The 18,555-nt window shown below is 35.3% G+C and overlaps 2 protein-coding genes across 2 annotated transcripts in view; one reads left to right on the forward strand and one right to left on the reverse strand.

The window, feature by feature from the left end:
- The window catches only part of LOC133520763 (GTP-binding protein SAR1b), a 356,904-nt gene that overhangs the window by 125,264 nt on the left and 213,085 nt on the right, over positions 1-18,555 (forward strand). The window lies entirely within an intron of this gene.
- On the reverse strand, positions 1,838-18,170 carry LOC133520728 (luciferin 4-monooxygenase-like). Its single transcript, XM_061855345.1, has 9 exons — positions 17,455-18,170; positions 15,922-16,129; positions 15,182-15,494; positions 14,561-14,720; positions 12,976-13,124; positions 12,046-12,178; positions 11,104-11,328; positions 10,549-10,719; positions 1,838-2,011 (listed from the first exon to the last, which is right to left on the reverse strand). The coding sequence occupies exons 1-9, from the start codon at positions 17,584-17,586 to the stop codon at positions 1,895-1,897; spliced, it is 1,608 nt and encodes a 535-aa protein (XP_061711329.1). The 5' UTR covers positions 17,587-18,170; the 3' UTR covers positions 1,838-1,894.

The following is an 18,555-nucleotide window of genomic DNA, read 5'->3' on the forward strand; positions in this document are numbered from 1 at the left end:
CTTTGCTTCTACGATCTCTTGCTCAAATTCAAAGTATCTCTCCCCTGTAATGTAAAGTCTCTTCTAGCTAGTTCTGAACCCAATGTATTAAAACTGTTGGCATTTTTCCTTGATAAAAATAATATAAGTCTTTAAATATTTTGTATGTATACAGCTATATGTGTTTATTTTTAATGTTATATTGTTTAATCTTTCATGTTATGTATATAATTCTCTAAATTCAAAATTCTGGGCTAAATCATAGGTGCACTCCTAAGTTTGTCCGTAATAAACTTGACGTTGGCAAAGTGCCCTGGCAGCAAAAGCCATTCTAACAAAAAAAAAAAAAAAAAAAAAACTTTTTTTATCATCATAGATGGTAGGATCGTATAGGGAGGGTCTGCCATCTTGTGGCCTGAATTGAAACCATAAATATGCACATGTACACGTCACGTGTTTTCTTGTGCATAGTAGGTTCAGCCATCTTGTGGGCTACATCGGAACAAAAAACATCACATTTACGCCTCGCGCCAAAAATCTGACGGCTCCTGTGCTGCCTCCTAGAGTTCATGCACGCTCCCTATAAGGTGGTATAAGTTTCAATTCAAGATTTCAAGCTGTCATTTAATTTCATAATTTTTTTTTTAATGATAGAATAGGCAAACGAGCAGACGGATCACCTGATGGTAAGCTATTACCGCCGCCCATGGACACCTGCAACACCAGAGTTATTGCCAGGTGCGACTTGTATTGAATTGAACATAGATACAATATTCCTAAAGATTAAGTCTAAGCCAGCTGTCACAGTAGCCACACACACACATACACACAAACACACACACACACACACACACACACACACACACAGCAACATTTTTATGTGTCATATCAATAAACTATCGGCATTTATTACAATTTTAAATTTTATTTGAAAGCATTTCAACGAAGTACCTAAAATCAACAGAAAACCATTATAACACAACTTTATGTATTCTTATAACCAGTATGATTTCGTGAGTTCGATATTATGTACAAGAATCAACGGCGAAAATCCATGGGACACCGGCCAAAACAAACTAAAATATGTTTTCCACAATAATTGAGTTATTCTGTTATACCATAAAGTATCTATTCATTATCCATTAGCATTTCTATGTTGTTAATTTCCAGTGAAGATATCGAAGCTTCAAATAAGGGGGCGTCCACAAATTACGTAACGCAAAATACCTAATTTTTTTACCCCCCCCCCCCCTCCCCTCATGTAACAGGACCGTCACGCTTATCTGGGACCCCCCCCCCCTTCAATTCCGTTACGTAACAAGTGCTTTGTAAAAATCTTTAAGTTAATATTCAGAAAAGAAAGACAGGTGGTAGTATAGATACTTTTTAATCAAAAATCTGTCTGTTTTAATAAATCATTAAACTGTGGTTTCAAGAAATTTAATCATCTATGAACGGGTTTTGGTTCCATTTCTTAATACATTATATTAAAGGTAAATCAGAATCGCAAATTAGGGATGTGAAAAACAAAATTTTTTTTTTTTAAAGTATTATTATAAAATCATGCGTGACGTAACGCAACCCTTGACCCCCCTCCCTCCCCAACGTAACAGGACCGTAACGCTTGGCCTGCCCCCCCCCCCCTCCAATTTGCGTTACGTAATTTGTGGACGCCCCCTAATCGCTATTCCGTTCCGCTGTGTAGAGATAATCGATATATAACATGATTAAAATCGACAAGTCCATATCCCTAAAAACATGCTAAAACTCACACATACACATCTTGCCCACCACCTAAATGGCTACGGCTTGAGTATCAAATTTTGTACTGATAACAGACAAGGGGGGGGGGGGGGGGGTTTGCTTGGTATTTAAATTATCGCATTTTTTTGGTGACACGACACGCTTTATTAATTTATTGACCAGTTTTCAACATTTCCATCAAGCGACGACGTATGATTTTTCCCGTCTGGTTTCTGGGTATTTCCGGAACAAATATTACCCCGCCTCTCAGATGCATGTATGGTGGTACCTGGAAAATATGGGTTTAGAGTTTATAAAAAATAATATTTTAACGACAGTTATATTATCAAAAAGCAGGCGAAGATAGGTTGTTACTGAACGAGGGGCGTCATGGTAGAAATGTGTCAGTGCATCTGGAAAGGTACCTAGTCACGACATTTAGTTACCGAGTTACATGAGTTTTTGTGGAAGCTGGTGAAAAAGTGCCAAAATGGGTTTGTGTTATAATTGGGTTATTTACATCCTAAGGAACACGTGTGTACAAGAATATCAGTAAAATTAGGTTTTTTTAGTATATTTCTCCGAATATAAAGTTTAGTAGTCAGGGTACCTTGTCACGCCATGTCTTAAAAGCCTTCTAATTTTTGAATAATTTTGTCAATATTTCCATCGCGGGTAGTCAACTACCTCTTTCTAAGATAGGGTATAGGATCGGTCTATAGCAAAATGATTTTTTGAACAAAAAAAAATACTTAATGTTTTTTATAAGAAAACATTCAACTTTGTATTGTATTGTATTGTATTTATTTATTTGCAAAGAATAAGTAGGTACAAAAGTGTCTTAGGTGGTAAGTGACAATTGGTTGCTTATTCTGCTATTTGTACTAAACAAGTTGTACTAGCATGCAAAAATCTTAAAACTACTACAACTCTGGCTGTATATCTTCAGAGAGGAAATCATTTACACTATAATAGCTTTTATCAGATAATAGCTTCATTAATTTGTTTCTAAATCTATGTACAGGCAGTTCTCTTATAGATTTTGGTAACTTGTTAAAAAGTTTCATGCACATAACGAAACAATGATTCGAATATAATGCTGTCCTGGGAACACAATTATGAACCAACCTTCCAGGATCCCGTTGATTTCTGGTAGAGGCGCTTTCAGCTGTTGTAAATAAATACATATGCCTCTTTACAAACATGCAGATTTCTAAGATGTATAAACATGGCAGCGGTAAGATCCTAAGTCTTTTGAAAGATGGTTTGCATGTCTTGTATGGGGCTAGATTACAAATAGCACGTATACATTTTTTCTGTGCTACGAATGCAATGTTAAAATTCGTACAGTTTCCCCACAAAATAAGCCCATATCTTAACACTGAATTAATATACCCATGATACGCGGTTAACGCCGTATGTAAACCCGATGAGCGTCTTAACTTGCGTAGTACATAAACAAATCTATTTAGTTTACAACGAATCTTTTCTATTTGTGCTTGCCAATCCAAGTGTTTATTTAAAACTATCCCTAAGAAACTTACATTTTGCACTTCTTGAATTGACTCATCTCCGTAGTTTACATTAATCTTAACATTTTCGCCAAGTTTGGAGTTAAATTGTATGTAATTAGTTTTACTCATATTAATTCGTAAATTATGTCTTTCTAACCATTCTATAACATTTCTTAAAGTCTCATTAACTTTACGTTCATGTTCCTCAATATTTTCAGTCTTTCTTGATGTAACAATAAAGGATATGTCATCAGCAAACATAACAGATTTATATTGAATTATATCGGGTAATTCATTTATATAAGCAATAAATAATAAAGGCCCAAGTACACTACCTTGCGGTACACCAAAGTCGTTACATTTTAGCTCCGATCTATAGCCGGTTTCTTCATTAAAGTCGTTGAGTTTAACAATTTCTACACACTGTTTCCGATTTTTTAAGTAGGTTTTTAACCATTTAAGTGCAAGACCTCTTATACCATAATTTTCTAGTTTGTCTAAAAGTAACGAATGGTCTACAAAGTCAAAAGCTTTGGACATATCTAGAAAAATAGCTGTAGTATGTTTTTTTTTCGTCTATGCATTTAACGATGTGGTGAATTAGGTTAAAACCAGCAAGTGTCGTCGATTTATGTTTTTGAAAGCCATTTTGTTCTAATTTTATTATGTTAAATTTATTTAAGAAACTGGTAAGTCTTTTGTGCATGCACTTTTCAAAAATTTTTGCTAATATTGGAATCAGAGTAATGGGCCGATAGTTTCCCATATCCTTCTTATCATTTTTTTTAAACAGTGGCTTTACTATAGACATTTTGAGTAGTTCTGGAAATGTGCCGCTTTCGAATGAAAAATTAATTAAATGTGTTATAATTGCACTAAGTTGAGATTTACATTGCTTAATGATGTATGTGCAAATACCGTCAAATCCTACTGCATGCGAATTATTTAATGAAGTAATGATATTCATTATTTCGTATTCTGAATATGGACTTAAAAACATACTATTATAATTATAAGTCGAATTATTACGATACTCTGTATTCCTTTGGTTATCTAGTTTCTTATCTTTAACGTCCGATAATCCAATAAAATAGTTATTAAAACATGATGCTATTTCCTGAGGTTTTATGATTTCTTTACCGTTTAGACAAATTTTTTCTATGTATTGTTGAATAATTTTGTTTTCTGTCTCTGTTTTTATTACATCCCAAGAGGCTTTACATTTATTTTTACTATTAGCGATGTACTTACTGTTACTGATTATTTGCGCCTTATTTATACATTTCTTCAGTAGTCTTGTGTAATTGTAGTATTGACTTTTCCTTTGTTCAGTTTTTCCCTCTTTATAATACTGGAATCTAAGTGACCTTTTCATCTTACAACTTATTTTAATTCCATTTGTTATCCACTTTGGTTTCTTAACAAGTCCACAGGTGACTTTAAGGCGTTGAAACGGAAAACAAAGATTATAAAAAAGTAAAACTATTTCGTGAAATTTATTGAATGCTCTATTGAAATCTGCTTCCATATATACTTCTGAAAAGGTGAGTTTAGATAAGCATTCTTGAATTTTTTTTATATTATCTGAGCAGTAGTCTCGGGTCAGTTTATAGTAGTGTATGTTGTCGAATAATTGACTGTTTGTATTAATGCTTAACATCTGAGCAGTATCGTGGTCAGAAAGACCAAGAGGCAATACGTCTGCTGATGCATTTTGTATATTACTTAAAATGTGGTCAATGCAAGTTTTATCTCTAGTAGGTTTATTAATGTGTAATTTTAAATTATAATTTTGTGCAATGTCTATTAATTCTCTGCTGGTTTTATTTAATATTAATGTGTTGATGTTAAAGTCACCGGATATGACAATTTGATTAAATTTTTGATTAAGTTTATTTAACAGAATATCTAATTTATTAATGAAATAGTTCGGTAGCGAATTTGGTGTTCTGTAAAGACAAATAACTACAAGGTCATACTTAGGAATTATTATACCACAGCATTCAAAAACTTTCTCTACTGCGAGCTTCTTTACACATTCTAGCTCATTGTATATAATACCTTGCCTAACCATAATACATACACCACCTCTTTTTTCATCTACACGAGAATAAGATGCGGCAAGATGAAAATTTTGTACTTTACAATTGCTTTCATTTCCTCTTTGAATGAATGTCTCTGTGAAACATAAAATGTGCGGATTATTATCCTTTTCAGTCAGTTCATTTAAAGCTACCTCTAAAATATTTTTCTTTGAGAGGATGCTAGCAATATTTTGGTGCATAATCCTAAGCTTACATGAGCTATACTTCTTCAGACCGAAAAAGCTTATTATTCGACGATGATTTTGCTGAAGAATAGTCGTAGATTTTTGTTTGGGTAATTTTTTTATGTTTTCTTGTCTTGGTATGTTCTTCTGTTTCTGCTTTCCAGCTAATAAAATTGCTGAGACGATGAATTATATTTGCTATGCCACGTCTACTTAGCTGTCCTGATGGTAAAAACATATCAAATGACAAGTTCAAGTTGGTGTCATAGGAGTAATGTCTCTCGTGAAATTGTACATCGTTACCGCCTCCGTAAGGTTAGTACGTCTTTCGTCGGGAACTGTACACGTTTTTATAACAAAGTTCCCACTGATATAGTGAATTTGCCTCTTAACAAATTTAAGTCACACGTTAAGAGCTCTTTGTTAAGTAAGGCGTATTATGCTGTGAATGATTTTATAGATGATAAGGATGCCTTTAAGCCAGTAGCTTGATCTTGATAGTATGATAAAAATGTCAGTAATAGTGTTTTCGTTTTCTTCCTGTGAAATAACCATACTAGCGTCCAGTAGAACTGACACAAGAGAACATCATGTTCTCGTTTGATTGTATTATTTTAGTTTTGGACACTTAGAGACCTTATACACCTCTAAGATTTTATTTTATTTTAAATTTTATTTTATTTTAAATTTTATTTTATTTTAAATTTCATTTTATTTTAATACCTATTTTAATGATTTGGACACTAAGAGACCTGTACATCTCTAAGTCAATTTAAATTTATAATTTAGTTTTATAGGTAGGCACTCCTTATGAATAATATGTAGTCGCGTTTATGTGGCGCTATGCCGTCTTTAATGTAACTTACAAGCACAAATGTTGTATCTCACATTTTTTTTTAATTATATTTATATTAATACAACCCGGCAGCTTGAACATGTCATGCTCGCTTAAAAGTCTTTACTTACGGTGGCGTCGTTGATCGGGTCGCCACTTTCCCGAATGAAGGTTGAGGGAGGCGATGGCTGAGATACACGTCATACTCGTGAACGGGTGCTGTTTGTGGAGACCGGTCTGTTTAAGCTTACACGGGGTACAGGTTATGTTAAAGTATGTAACTTTACTTTTGAGTGACATTAACGTGAGACACTTCATTCGGTTCTTGTCTGTTTTAATTTTTTTTGTCTTTTAATTATTTATATAAGAATTCAAGCCTTGGCGACCCTCTACATCTCTAAGGATAATTTAATATATATTTTTATATTTTATCTCTGACACGTAGAGACTTATACATCTCTAAAGAATTTTAGTATTTTATGGTTTTATTTTTTTATCATAGTTTTTTTTTGTGTAATTTGACATTTAGAGACAGTATACATCTCTAATAAAGTATTTATTATTTCATAGATTCGATATTTGTAATTGTTTTTTTTTTTTTAATTTATTGTTTGTAAAAATGGACATGTAAAAGTGCCCCTGTGGCCTATTTGCTGAATAAATGTTTGATTGATTGATTGATTGTTCAATAACATTGAATTAAATTGTTCTATTTTGCTATTGTATATTGGTTTTCCTAGTTTATATGTTGGACAGGCAACTATAATATTGGTTTGTGTCACAGGTTTTAGAGATTCATTAATATATTGTATTAATTCCCGGTGCTCTACATTTAACTCGAAATCATTTTCTCCAATTAAAATGATGCAGTAATCATCGCTGGTAAAATTTATTACTTTATTTTCTATTCCGAGAAACAATTCTTGTATACTTCCACCAGGTGTGATATAGTGGCAATATGAAAAATTTTGTAGTTCTGGATCATTGCTAATAAATTTTAAGATTCCGTGTTTATTGTCCGTGCTTATCATAGCAAATTTCCTCTTTCCCGTTTGCGATGAGGGGTTTGTCTTGTGTGTAATTATGTCTTTATCTTTACCAATGCCTTTTCTGTTGTTTTGATCTAATGGACAGGAGGTTGTATTTTTTATTGTTTCTTCGTTATTTTCGTTTGATAGTACGGTCGTATTTTCCGCCTCTTCTACGCGGATTATTATGTTTTCATTTTTCGGTGTACTGTGGCTCATTTCTTCTTCCTGGAAGCTATTATTATGGTCTACAGATGGTAGTTTTTTTATAGTTGACGAAGGTTTCTTACTCGGAGTGAGTTTGCGTAAAGGTGTTCGTTCTACAAGCAGTTTTTTATATAATTCCATCTTCTTTTCCTTCTCCTGTAATTTGTTGTTTAGGATATTTATTTCCGCATTTAGACGGTCCACTTCGTTGTGTGCACTAGCAAGTTGAGTATTTAATACATCTATCTCTTGTTTAAGCTCTAACACATGTGAATTATCAGACGTAGGCAAGGTTGGTAGGCTTCGAGAAGTGTCATCCAAAAGCGATGATAGTTGGTTGTCCGTATCTAAATCATCAGATGATTCATTATCCAAGGATTCCGGACTATCCTGATGATGTACCTTTGGATTATCAATAACTAACTTGTAATTTTTTGCTGGTCCATCCTTTGTAGATTTGGATTCGCGTGAAGTATTAGTGGTTTCGCGTATTGGCTTTTGTTGATCTTTTCCAGGTATACTACATGATTGGCATTTCCACGATGATCTCGAACCAGGTGTCATAGTACCAAATTTCCTCGCTCGAAGGTTCGTGCAAGTAACATGAAAGAATTTCTTGCATTTGGAACATTGTAAGTAATCTTTACTGTGTATTAGTATTTTGCAGGTAAAGCAGGCCTTTTTTTGTGATTTCGGGGACATATTGTGTAGTTAATTGCTGTTTTTATATTTTTTTCGTGTGGTATTACTGATTTTTAAACTGTAAGATGTATGCTGATTGATATTTCTGAACGTAACTTAAGTGTCCGTTGTAGATCGTCAAGTGTCAGTGACTGACATTGACAGTTTGCTTGTCACTTGATTTGTATCAGGTTGTGGAATACCTCTTTGTTTTTGATATTTTTCGTGAATATTTAGACGTTAAATCAAAAAGATCTATGTGTGAGTGTGTTAACTGTTAAATTATTATTCCATCACAATAGTTTTCATAAGAAGAATAGCTAAAAACAGCTCACCTAGGCCATCGTGAGTTATTCCTTGTGTTCTTAGTGAAAGTGCTGATGTTTTTCTGAGGTTTGTATACAATTTCTTGATGATTTTCTTAATTTTAAACGATATCAAATGCAGAGACTAGTTCACGCAATGTTTATCCTTCAGACGTCACACACACACTTGCATGACTCTTGTATAAAATAACTATTTATTTTAATTTAATACGTTTGCCATTACTTAGATCAGAGGCTGGAGAGGTGCTGAAGGTGAAGGCCCCTCGGGCCGGGGGATGTGACGCCGTGCGCGATATTAGTCTGCAGTCGGCTGCCGTTGTGTAATATTTAAAAAATCCAATAATTCTATCATTACAGACCTCGACATTACATTTACTTATTTTATTTTGTTTTGTACTAAAACAAAGTATTTTGATTTGAATAACCATTCCCGGAATAGTTCACCAAGCCTATTTCATCGATATCGACACAGAATTGCACCTTCACTATCGTGTGTCGTGACGCGACCATGCTGAGGATAGATTGAGGGAAAATACCGATTAGGTATATTTCTCCTACTAAAACCACACCAAGGTCGCGTCACGAGGTGTTTCTGTATTAATAATAATAAATTTGTTGATCTCGAATTTAGTCAATGAAAAATTGAGCTGTAATTTTAGTTGTTTGACGTATAATTAATTAGTATTATAATATTGATTGAAAGACTGATAAATCATAAATTAGGTGCAGTTATGTACACAATTGAGTTATTTTTTCTAGTTTTAATCCATTTATGTAAGATAATGACTTAGCGTGACAAGGTACCCAGTTTAGTAAAATGCTAAACTTTATGTCTTACACGACTAAAACAGAAGTTTTTATAAATAAGAATACATTGATTTCCGCTATAATTATCCTAAATAACATTTTGTTACAGATATTTCTTGCATTATAGGTACTAAAATAGTGATCTTCGAGTTAAAGTTACTAAAGTTTAGTAAATGTTGTAACAAGGTACCCTAGTTACGTTTCCATACAAAAGTTTAGACCGAGTCACTAAACTTTATTGTTAAAAAAAACTGCTTTAACACCATTTATATTATACCATTGTGGTACACCACGCTACATGCCATTTGATCTTGTGATATAGCATGAATATACAATTTTTTTTGTTGATTTTTAATAGGTATTATAAGTGATCTTTTTTGTAATTGTTAAAATGCGGTAATTATTAAATTTCTTTATGATTATGGAGTTTTCTTTCATTCAATTGTCCCAAAATGCCATAGAATATGTAACTATGATGAGAAACTAACAGTTTTAATCTCATTATTTTATGAATTGGGTATAATTAACACTTTCGTGTTTCTTCCACCCTGGCATGTTCAACCTAAGAAATCAGAATAATTAACATGTATTTTTAGACAATTCACCTTTATTATAATTCTTTAACATCCAAAGATTATGATTATACCCTTCACTATGTAACTTCGAAGTAGAAGTGTGTTTTTTGCCACTATAAACTTTAAATGCAATTTTCTCAACTTGTGCATTTCGGAAGTCGAAAATTCAAAAATTTATATAAAAATAGTGGTTCCACCTACAGTCATTATTCTTTTTTGTATTGATAGCAAATTTAATCTACTTTTTGGAACCATGCATAACTCAATACCTGCAACAAGGTACTTTTCCATGTGCACTGACACAAATGTTCGCGATCCCATGACGTCCCTCATTTGGCAATGCGGGTAACGCCGATGTGGTTTCAGTGAGTAGGACTTCTCCCCCGTTTCTCGCTAAGATAAAAATGGATGGGAGTATGGGAGATGGAAGTCCCACATAACCCCGGACGCCTCTTTAGGTACAGTGATCCGCAAAATTGCGTGAAGAAATTATGATTGAATTCATTGATAAAGTCACACGAGGTATGCGTTCAGCATAACCAAATCGTAAAAAAAATGTCGTTTTTCTATGTAGATAAACAAACCGCTGTAGCTATGTAGTCGATGAGCTCCCGCTCAGAGACGCTCGAGCCGGGCTGCCGGACCACGAAGGCCACCGGGTCCTCGCCGATGTCTCCCGCCGGTTTACCCACGACACCCGCCTCGTGTACTCCCGGATGTAGCTCCAGGATAGTCTCAAGCTCCGATGGAGCCGTCTATGAACCGATAATAGTTATTTACAAAAAAATTCACCACACCAACGCGAAGAAAATACTAACTGTAAAACATTACAAATCAAATTAAAACTAACGTTATTAAATATTTTCAGAAGGGTCACAAATCTAACCTAACCTAATGGCTACTATAGGACACCGTTTTCAAAAGTACAGAAAAAAATAATGGTTTTTTAATAAAGTTCAAATGAAACATCGGCGGAAGCAATGGAAGCACAGAGAGAATGGGAAGAAGAGACTAGCTGCAGACAGTCGGAGATGATGATCAAGGGAAGAAGATCACAGGAAAACCAGGTATCTTTTGAAACTAGGTAAGAGCAGTCTGAGGCTATTGATAGGATTTCAGGGTCCAAATAATACACCTACCTTATATCCATCGTAGAATATAATCTCCTTAAGCCTGCCGACGATGTAAAAGTATTTGTCTTCATCGTAGTATCCCAAGTCTCCAGTTGGAAAGAAACCCTCCTCGTCTAGATACATTGCCCGGTCCATTCCAATGTACCCTTTCATAAACAGAGGGCCAACGCGCAAACGTATTTCTCCGCGCTGGTTGGCTCCGAGAGTTACATCCGTTTTTGGGTCGATTACCTAAAATTAAACAGATTTTGTTGGGGGACTGCTCCATACATTTATTTGTGAAATTTGTGAAAAAGTGACCTCTCGGACAAAGATTTGTGCTAATGCAGTCAGGCTACACTTACAATTACGTCACTTTTTAAGATGCTAACTTGTTAAACGCAGATGTATGAATTATTTGAAATGATATTTTTGCCCAAACCCTGAGCTGATAAGCAAAAGGCACTGTTCTTATGTGCACCGCGGTGACTACAGAATTCTTCAATATTGAGAAGGATCAAGCCCGTTTAAAAGGCAATTTTAGCGCCTACATTTAGGGCACATGTATGCAACAGCCTTTTGTTATCTCCGAATATTCCCCAAATAAATTTCGTGATATATTCCAAAACCCCCTCTCCACCACGTGATATTTGGTGATATTCGGCTTGAGAACTCATGTAATTAATGGACGACCCCGAAGTCATTCAGGATGTATCAAGCGCTTTATTACAATAATCTCGTCGCTGGACTCCTTTTGTTGAGAGGGACAGTGAAACTAGTGAAAGGTATGTGCTATTCCCCAATCGTTACCTATTAGCAGCTGCCAGATACCGATATATAGCTATATCCGCCGACCGGATAAGTAGATGTTAATAACCTAATAACCCCTTATCAAGCTCAAGTATAAATAAACGGAATCAATACACTAATCGCAGGAGGTGTATTCTGTATAATTATCTATAGCTGTACCTTCAAAGTTATTCCAGGGTAAACTAAACCAACACTTCCACTTTTAGGTCCTATAACACCGAAACTCTCTGACGTAAAGCAGCCAGACTCAGTCATGCCATATACTTGTATTACATCTCTTAGTGTCGGCAATCTATTAACAACAAAAAAACTCTTATTATGGAAATCATCCAGAGTCAAAGTCAATGAACTATAAGGAAGTAAGTACGGTAAATGTACTAATTCCCACCCACCGAACGGGCGACGAAGTAGGAGCGCATTTCACATATTTACGGTCTCAAGCCGGTCGGCTCCTCGCAGACGCGGACGGCTCCGGACGGACTTCATCACTTTTGCCTGAGGTACATAATCTATAGCATATTGAAAATGCGCTCCGGCGCGGCCCGACTCCAGCCGGTGTCGGTGGGAATCGTATTTTATAAATAGAATATTTCGCTTGCACGGGATTAAATGTTGTATTGAACCACTCGAAGAAATAACGAACTTTGCTCTCTTTTTGCACAAATAATTATAATTATCTGATAAGCCTGTACCTAATGTACCTACACGTTCAGTGAATTAATCACTTCTATATTTAAAAACACCACAACGAATTTATGCACCTATCAGTTTAGTCATCAGTTAATGCAGTTGAACACGAAAATAAAAATAAAACCAGCATGTACTATAGTTGTTTGATGTGCAACCTCTCGATAAGAGAGCAAAGTTGGGTTTTGCTGTGGGTTTGTTTTTGTTACTGATTTTGAGTCCTGAGCAAGCGGAAGATTCCAAATTAAAATGTAACTTGAACCAGTATTTTCGTAACAACGCTAGTTTGAGCTGCTGAGGTAATAACTGTTTATAATATTGCTTGCTTGTTGGGTCCCGAAAATTGACTAATAGTTTACCTATATCAAGGAGCATAATACTGAAAATGTTAAAATAAAATACCTTTTTTTGAGCAAATCAATTGTTTGACCACCTAGAGGAGATGCACGACTAAATATAAATTTTAATGAACTCAGGTCGTACTGTTCTACTGCTAGTTCTGTTTTAACCAGGTACCCGATGAGTGATGGCACTAACATAGCGAGATCAACCTAGAAAAATATTGAGTTATTATATTACTTATTAGCTATTTCAAGATTTCACTTACTCTCCAACATCGCGACATTTCATTATGATTACCTATGTGGACAGAAGAGCTAATTCTTCTTTAAATGAACCGGGTTGTTATTGGTGGTTGGTAGTGACAGTGTCAAGGAATTATTATCGGTCTATCGATAGAAATATAAATGTAAAGATTTCAAATCTATATAACCTTCCTAACACTTTCAAAAATGCCTAAAATCTTAAATTAGTACTGTGTATAGTTTGTGTCATCGACGTTGACGCGCAGATTAGTTAAATCTAACATGATAATACGAGTCAAGGCACGCGTCGTCGTGAATGACACGATCTATATCTCACACTCAGATGAAAACGGACGACCGCGTGAAATCGCCTTTTCCTTATTAGTCTGCATTTCCCCCTTTATATATATATATATATATATATATATAAATATATATATATATATTATATTATATATTACGTCGGTGGCAAACAAGCATACGACCCGCCTGATTGTAAGCAGTCTCCGTAGCCTATGTACGCCTGCAACTCCAGAGGAGTTACATGCGCATTGCTGACCCTAAACCCCTCCCTCCCTCGTTGAGCTCTGGCAACCTTACTCACCGGCAGGAACACAACACTATGAGTAGGGTCTAGTGTTATTTGGCTACGGTTTTCTGTAAGATGGAGGTACTTCCCCAGTTGGGCTCTGCTTTAGATCTGGGATGACATCCGCTGTGCTGTGCCCTACCACACAAAGCGAGATGACATTCACAACGTAGTTTAAGGACGTGCCCGGGTCCAAAAACACAACACAACAACATATATACATACAACATTATTAACATTATTGAAAATATTGTCAGTTTCGACACAATTAGTGAATTCCTTCCTTCGTTTGAATTTCTAGAATTTTTAATTATTATTAGAGTTAGGAGCATTTAAAATTTTGTGTGGAAATTTGTTTTTCGCTCCTAATTCTTATAATAATCGAAAAATCTAAAAGTCAAACTAAGGTGCATAGCTATAGTTAAATATTATACATCAAATAATGTAGAAATATTGTCTATAATAATAATATGGAGAACCGGTCGTCCTCTTATTCCTCTTAAGAGAAAACATTAATGTGCCGTAACGAAAGTGCGACTTTCCTCACTCCAGGGAGTGAGACAAAGTAGCTTTTTAATTTAGTGAAGGCTATGAATACAGGAATAAAAACTTTACTTGATGTTGAATTTTCTAAACCTTTAATATGTTCTCACTACTGAGGTGAAAAGTTGTATGTGTCACACGAGAGCAAAGTTATTTTACATCTCGTGTTTTTGAGTCAAAATCAACACTCGCAAGAAAAACTGACTTTCCTCTCTTGTTGCATAAATAACTATTTAAATGTTATAAATGCATACTTAGTAATACTTATTACTTTACATTGCTGAATAGCCTTCATTATATTTTTAGATGTAACGTCGTCCACAAACACTATTTTTCTCCCGAGCGTCATGTACATGTAAGTCAGGAATGTGTCGTAAGCGTGAAACCATTCTCCTATTATAAACATGGTTTTCAAAGACTCGTCCTCAAAACTAAAAAAAAAAGACATTTAATATCAAAAATAAAAACGAATCACTATTGTAAGTAACAGCAATTTGTTATTAATCGCGCCCTATATAGTCTGGATTGCGATTATTGTTTATGATGTCTTTAAATTAACTCTTCTACAGTATAACCTACCACTACTTAAGGGCATTGCTGTAAGGTTTTAATAAAAAAAAACATCAATAAATGTAGGTAAGTAGGTTAAGTTATTGTAAAAAATTCAATCACTATATGTACTACACTATACTGAATGGCATTGCTGTAAGGTTTTAATAAAAAAAACATCAATAAATGTAGGTAAGTAGGTTAAGTTATTGTAAAAAATTCAATCACTATATGTACTAAATTGAATTGCAAGCATGGAACACCCCTAGAGAGATATCATACATAGAAGCATGCAACGACTTTCTGAAAGGATGTTATTATAGCCATCAATTTTCATACGTACCCATGTGGCTGGCAGTTTAAAATAAAGTTTAAATGCGTCAGTTGGACTCCCTTTGCCATGCCAGTGGTACCGGACGAATACAGGATCACGGCGGTATCTGTTTGCCCCTGCACTGCAGCAGGTTCAAAAGTGGCCAAGTCTGCCACTTTTGGCACTGCCTTTAACGATACTTCCATATCAACATTTTCATCAAAACATATGAAGTGCTCAATGAAATCACTTTCTTTTAAAACGTCCTGATATGTTTCCCAAAATAATTGGGAACATATGAAATACTTAGGCCTAGATAAGTTCAGTTTATGCTCTAGGACCGCTGGAAAAAATAAAAATGATCTATTTGATAATTATAATTATGTTATCTTAGCAATAATAAGATTTGAGCTGTGTTGTGCGTTTGAGTGTCCTTGCCTTCCTAGTATCCCTACATACTGACCTCTCTTTTATCATACTGACCTTTCCCAGTTTCTAAGTCAAGCGGAGTATAAGCTGCCCCAGTAAACACCACGGCCAAGGCAGTAGAAATAATTTGAGCTGTGTTATGTGTTTGAGTGTCCTTGCCTCCCTCGTATCCCTCACCTCTTTTATCATACCTTTTCCAGTTTCTAAGTCAAGCGGAGTATAAGCTGCCCCAGTAAACACCACGGCCAAGGCAGTAGAAATAATTTGAGCTGTGTTGTGTGTATGAGTGTCCTTGCCTCCCTAGTATCCCTACATACTCACCTCTCTTTTATCATACTGACCTTTCCCAGTTTCTAAGTCAAGAGGAGTATAAGCTGCTCCAGTAAACACCACGGCCAAGGCAGTAGAAATAAATTGTATTCGTTTCTCGCTGCCGATACCAACGGTTTGTCCATTTTCAACTCCCAAGTCTCTCAGAAAAACTGCGACATTCACTGCGTATTCAATTAACTCCTTGTATGTTATTTTCTCTCCGGAAAGAGGGTTTTCCTAAAAGTTATTGAGAATTATACTGTGTATACAGGTCAACAATGAAATTTTGTACAGTTCACATAATTAAAGATACGGATACTTAAATAATAAATAAATATTATAATTATAACCATTATTACACAAATTGACGAAGTCCCACAGTAAATTCAATAAGGCTTGTTTTGTGATACTTAGACAACGATATATACAGAATGTTTATTTAGTCACTAGCAATAATCTTACGGGATGAATATATAGGTCATACTGAGTAACTTTTACTATGGAACCAACCCTGAAATCGCGAAATAAAAATTGGCTGTTTTCTACATTTTGGCTGTCTGACCTTGACATTTTCTATGGGAGAGTAAATTTATTTTCGCGATTACGGGATTGTGGTCCCAAAGGGTTGCTTGAAGTATGCATGGTTTGTAGGGTTTTGGCACTAAAAGGCTTTTATACAGACGGATTTAAACTATTGTGAATTAAGTACAACTTTCTCAACAGTTATTTAGGAATAAAATGACGTGAAAAGGCCTTTACGAGCTGGTGTGGTTAATAAATAGGTATTTACGATTCAAGTGCAGAAAATAGGAAATTCGCAACGAGTGGTGATAAATTAAAACACGACCGAAGGGACACGAGTTAAATCGACACGAGTTGCGAATTACCTATTCGCACGTGTATCATACAACGTTTTACAGTACATATGGCTCTTTAAAGTTTCGACATATGCACGGAAAGTGCTCATTCCCTCACGCGTGCGGGAAAGTACCTAAAGATATTTTTCACATCACCTATTCGGAAAAGGGCTTTTTCGGAGTCGGAATCAAAATAGCACATTTTTTCCCTGCTAGGAGTAGGAGGCAACAAAGTGTCACTTTTCCGTCTAGGACACATTTTTTTTACTTTTTGCATACTATTTTTTAGCTTCAATTATGTTTTTGATACATAATGATTTCCCCATAGGTGATGTGAAAAGCAATTCGTGTCATATGGTATCCAAATGATTTCCACCTTCAGGATTCAACTTGTTTTTTAGAATCCGTCGCTTAGCTTGGGAATCAATTACAGGATTCTTGGCTACGTTTAGGATTCAATGTACGCCCACGCCGTAAATATGTCATTTTGCTCCCTTGTGAAACATTACTATTTTACTTACGTCGGTTCTAAAAAAGCGCCTCGACGAACGTAACTTCTTAGGTTGTCACTTGTGCTTTTTTGAATCACTACAGTTTGTACAACTAATTATGAAGGACCCTATGCTGCTGTTCTTCTGGAAAGCCTTTTCGCTTGAATATTTTTTTATAAATAAGCTTATAGCGATATCAAATAAGACAACTCACCATTACTACTTCGCTACTTTTGCAAAACGATTTTAGCCGATCGAACAGATATTGTCCGAAATTCAAATGTGCTGGTACTTGAATATTTTCATCTCCATATACGTAAAGACTATTCTTAAACATCGTAGACATTTTATTCAAAACTATTATATTTATATATATTTTTTATATTGTTACCTACTTTAGGTTTCAGAAAATATGTACCTAGTAGGAAGTACTATATATGCTTCACGTCTTGACGCGACAGTCGGTTGCAACAAACAGAAGTATTATGTTACATTCCCTAATATATAATAAAAGTGTTATCAACAAAACTAAATAGTAATAAAAAGATAAGTAGGTAAATATGATAAGCTAAATTTTGTTGGTTCTGCTAGCAAGTAGCAACAGATGTGATGTCGATAAACAAGGATGGTATATTTAGGGTTCCGTACCAAAAAGGTAAAAGGAACCCACTCACGCTAGGATGGTCCGGGTCCGGGGTCCGCATTTCGTTTTCTATGACGGGTGATTGATAATTGATTATGTGATGTTTTGTATAGAAAACGGAGTGTCGGGCACCTCGGCTCGGACCTGAGGGCCTACCGCGAACCACGTTCGATGTGTTGCCTCACTGTCGCACTTGTAAATTCGTACATAAGTGTGACAGGAACACACACGCAACACGTCGAACGTGGTGCGCGGTAGGCCCTCTAGACTGTTCTGGCGTGAGTCATATTGTAATATTGTATGGTGCTTGCTGGGTGTGTGGTGCTGGTTGCTTAATATTAAATATCTAGAGAACTGCTTCGAAATTTGGAAAAGTTATGAACAAGGCTACCTTATTTTGTTTACTTTTTTGCTTACTATTTTTTAGCTTAAATAAATGTTTTGAAACATAATAATTTCCCCATAGGTGATACGAAAAGCAGTATGTATCACATGATAGCAAAATTATTTCCACCTTGGGCGTTATCACGCCGTAAATATGTAATTTTGTTTCCTTGTGACACAATTCACTATTTTTTTACAAGGGGCAAAGTTGTTGTTTAACCACTAATATTGATACTCGAGAAGGTGAAAGATTCCACAACTGAACCACGACACGAGCGTAGCGAGTGG

This window comes from Cydia pomonella, chromosome 8, assembly GCF_033807575.1.
Source record: "Cydia pomonella isolate Wapato2018A chromosome 8, ilCydPomo1, whole genome shotgun sequence".
Taxonomy (NCBI): domain Eukaryota; kingdom Metazoa; phylum Arthropoda; class Insecta; order Lepidoptera; family Tortricidae; genus Cydia; species Cydia pomonella.

Excerpts from the sequence above, each read along its gene's own strand:
- LOC133520728 (XM_061855345.1), bottom strand. The coding sequence starts at position 17,586 with ATGTCTACGATGTTTAAGAATAGTCTTTACGTATATGGAGATGAAAAT. Across the intron at positions 14,721-15,181 it reads TTAAACTGCCAGCCACATGG|TTTTGAGGACGAGTCTTTGA; the intron begins GTACGTATGAAA and ends TTTTTTTTTTAG. Across the intron at positions 10,720-11,103 it reads TATTCTACGATGGATATAAG|ACGGCTCCATCGGAGCTTGA; the intron begins GTAGGTGTATTA and ends ATCGGTTCATAG.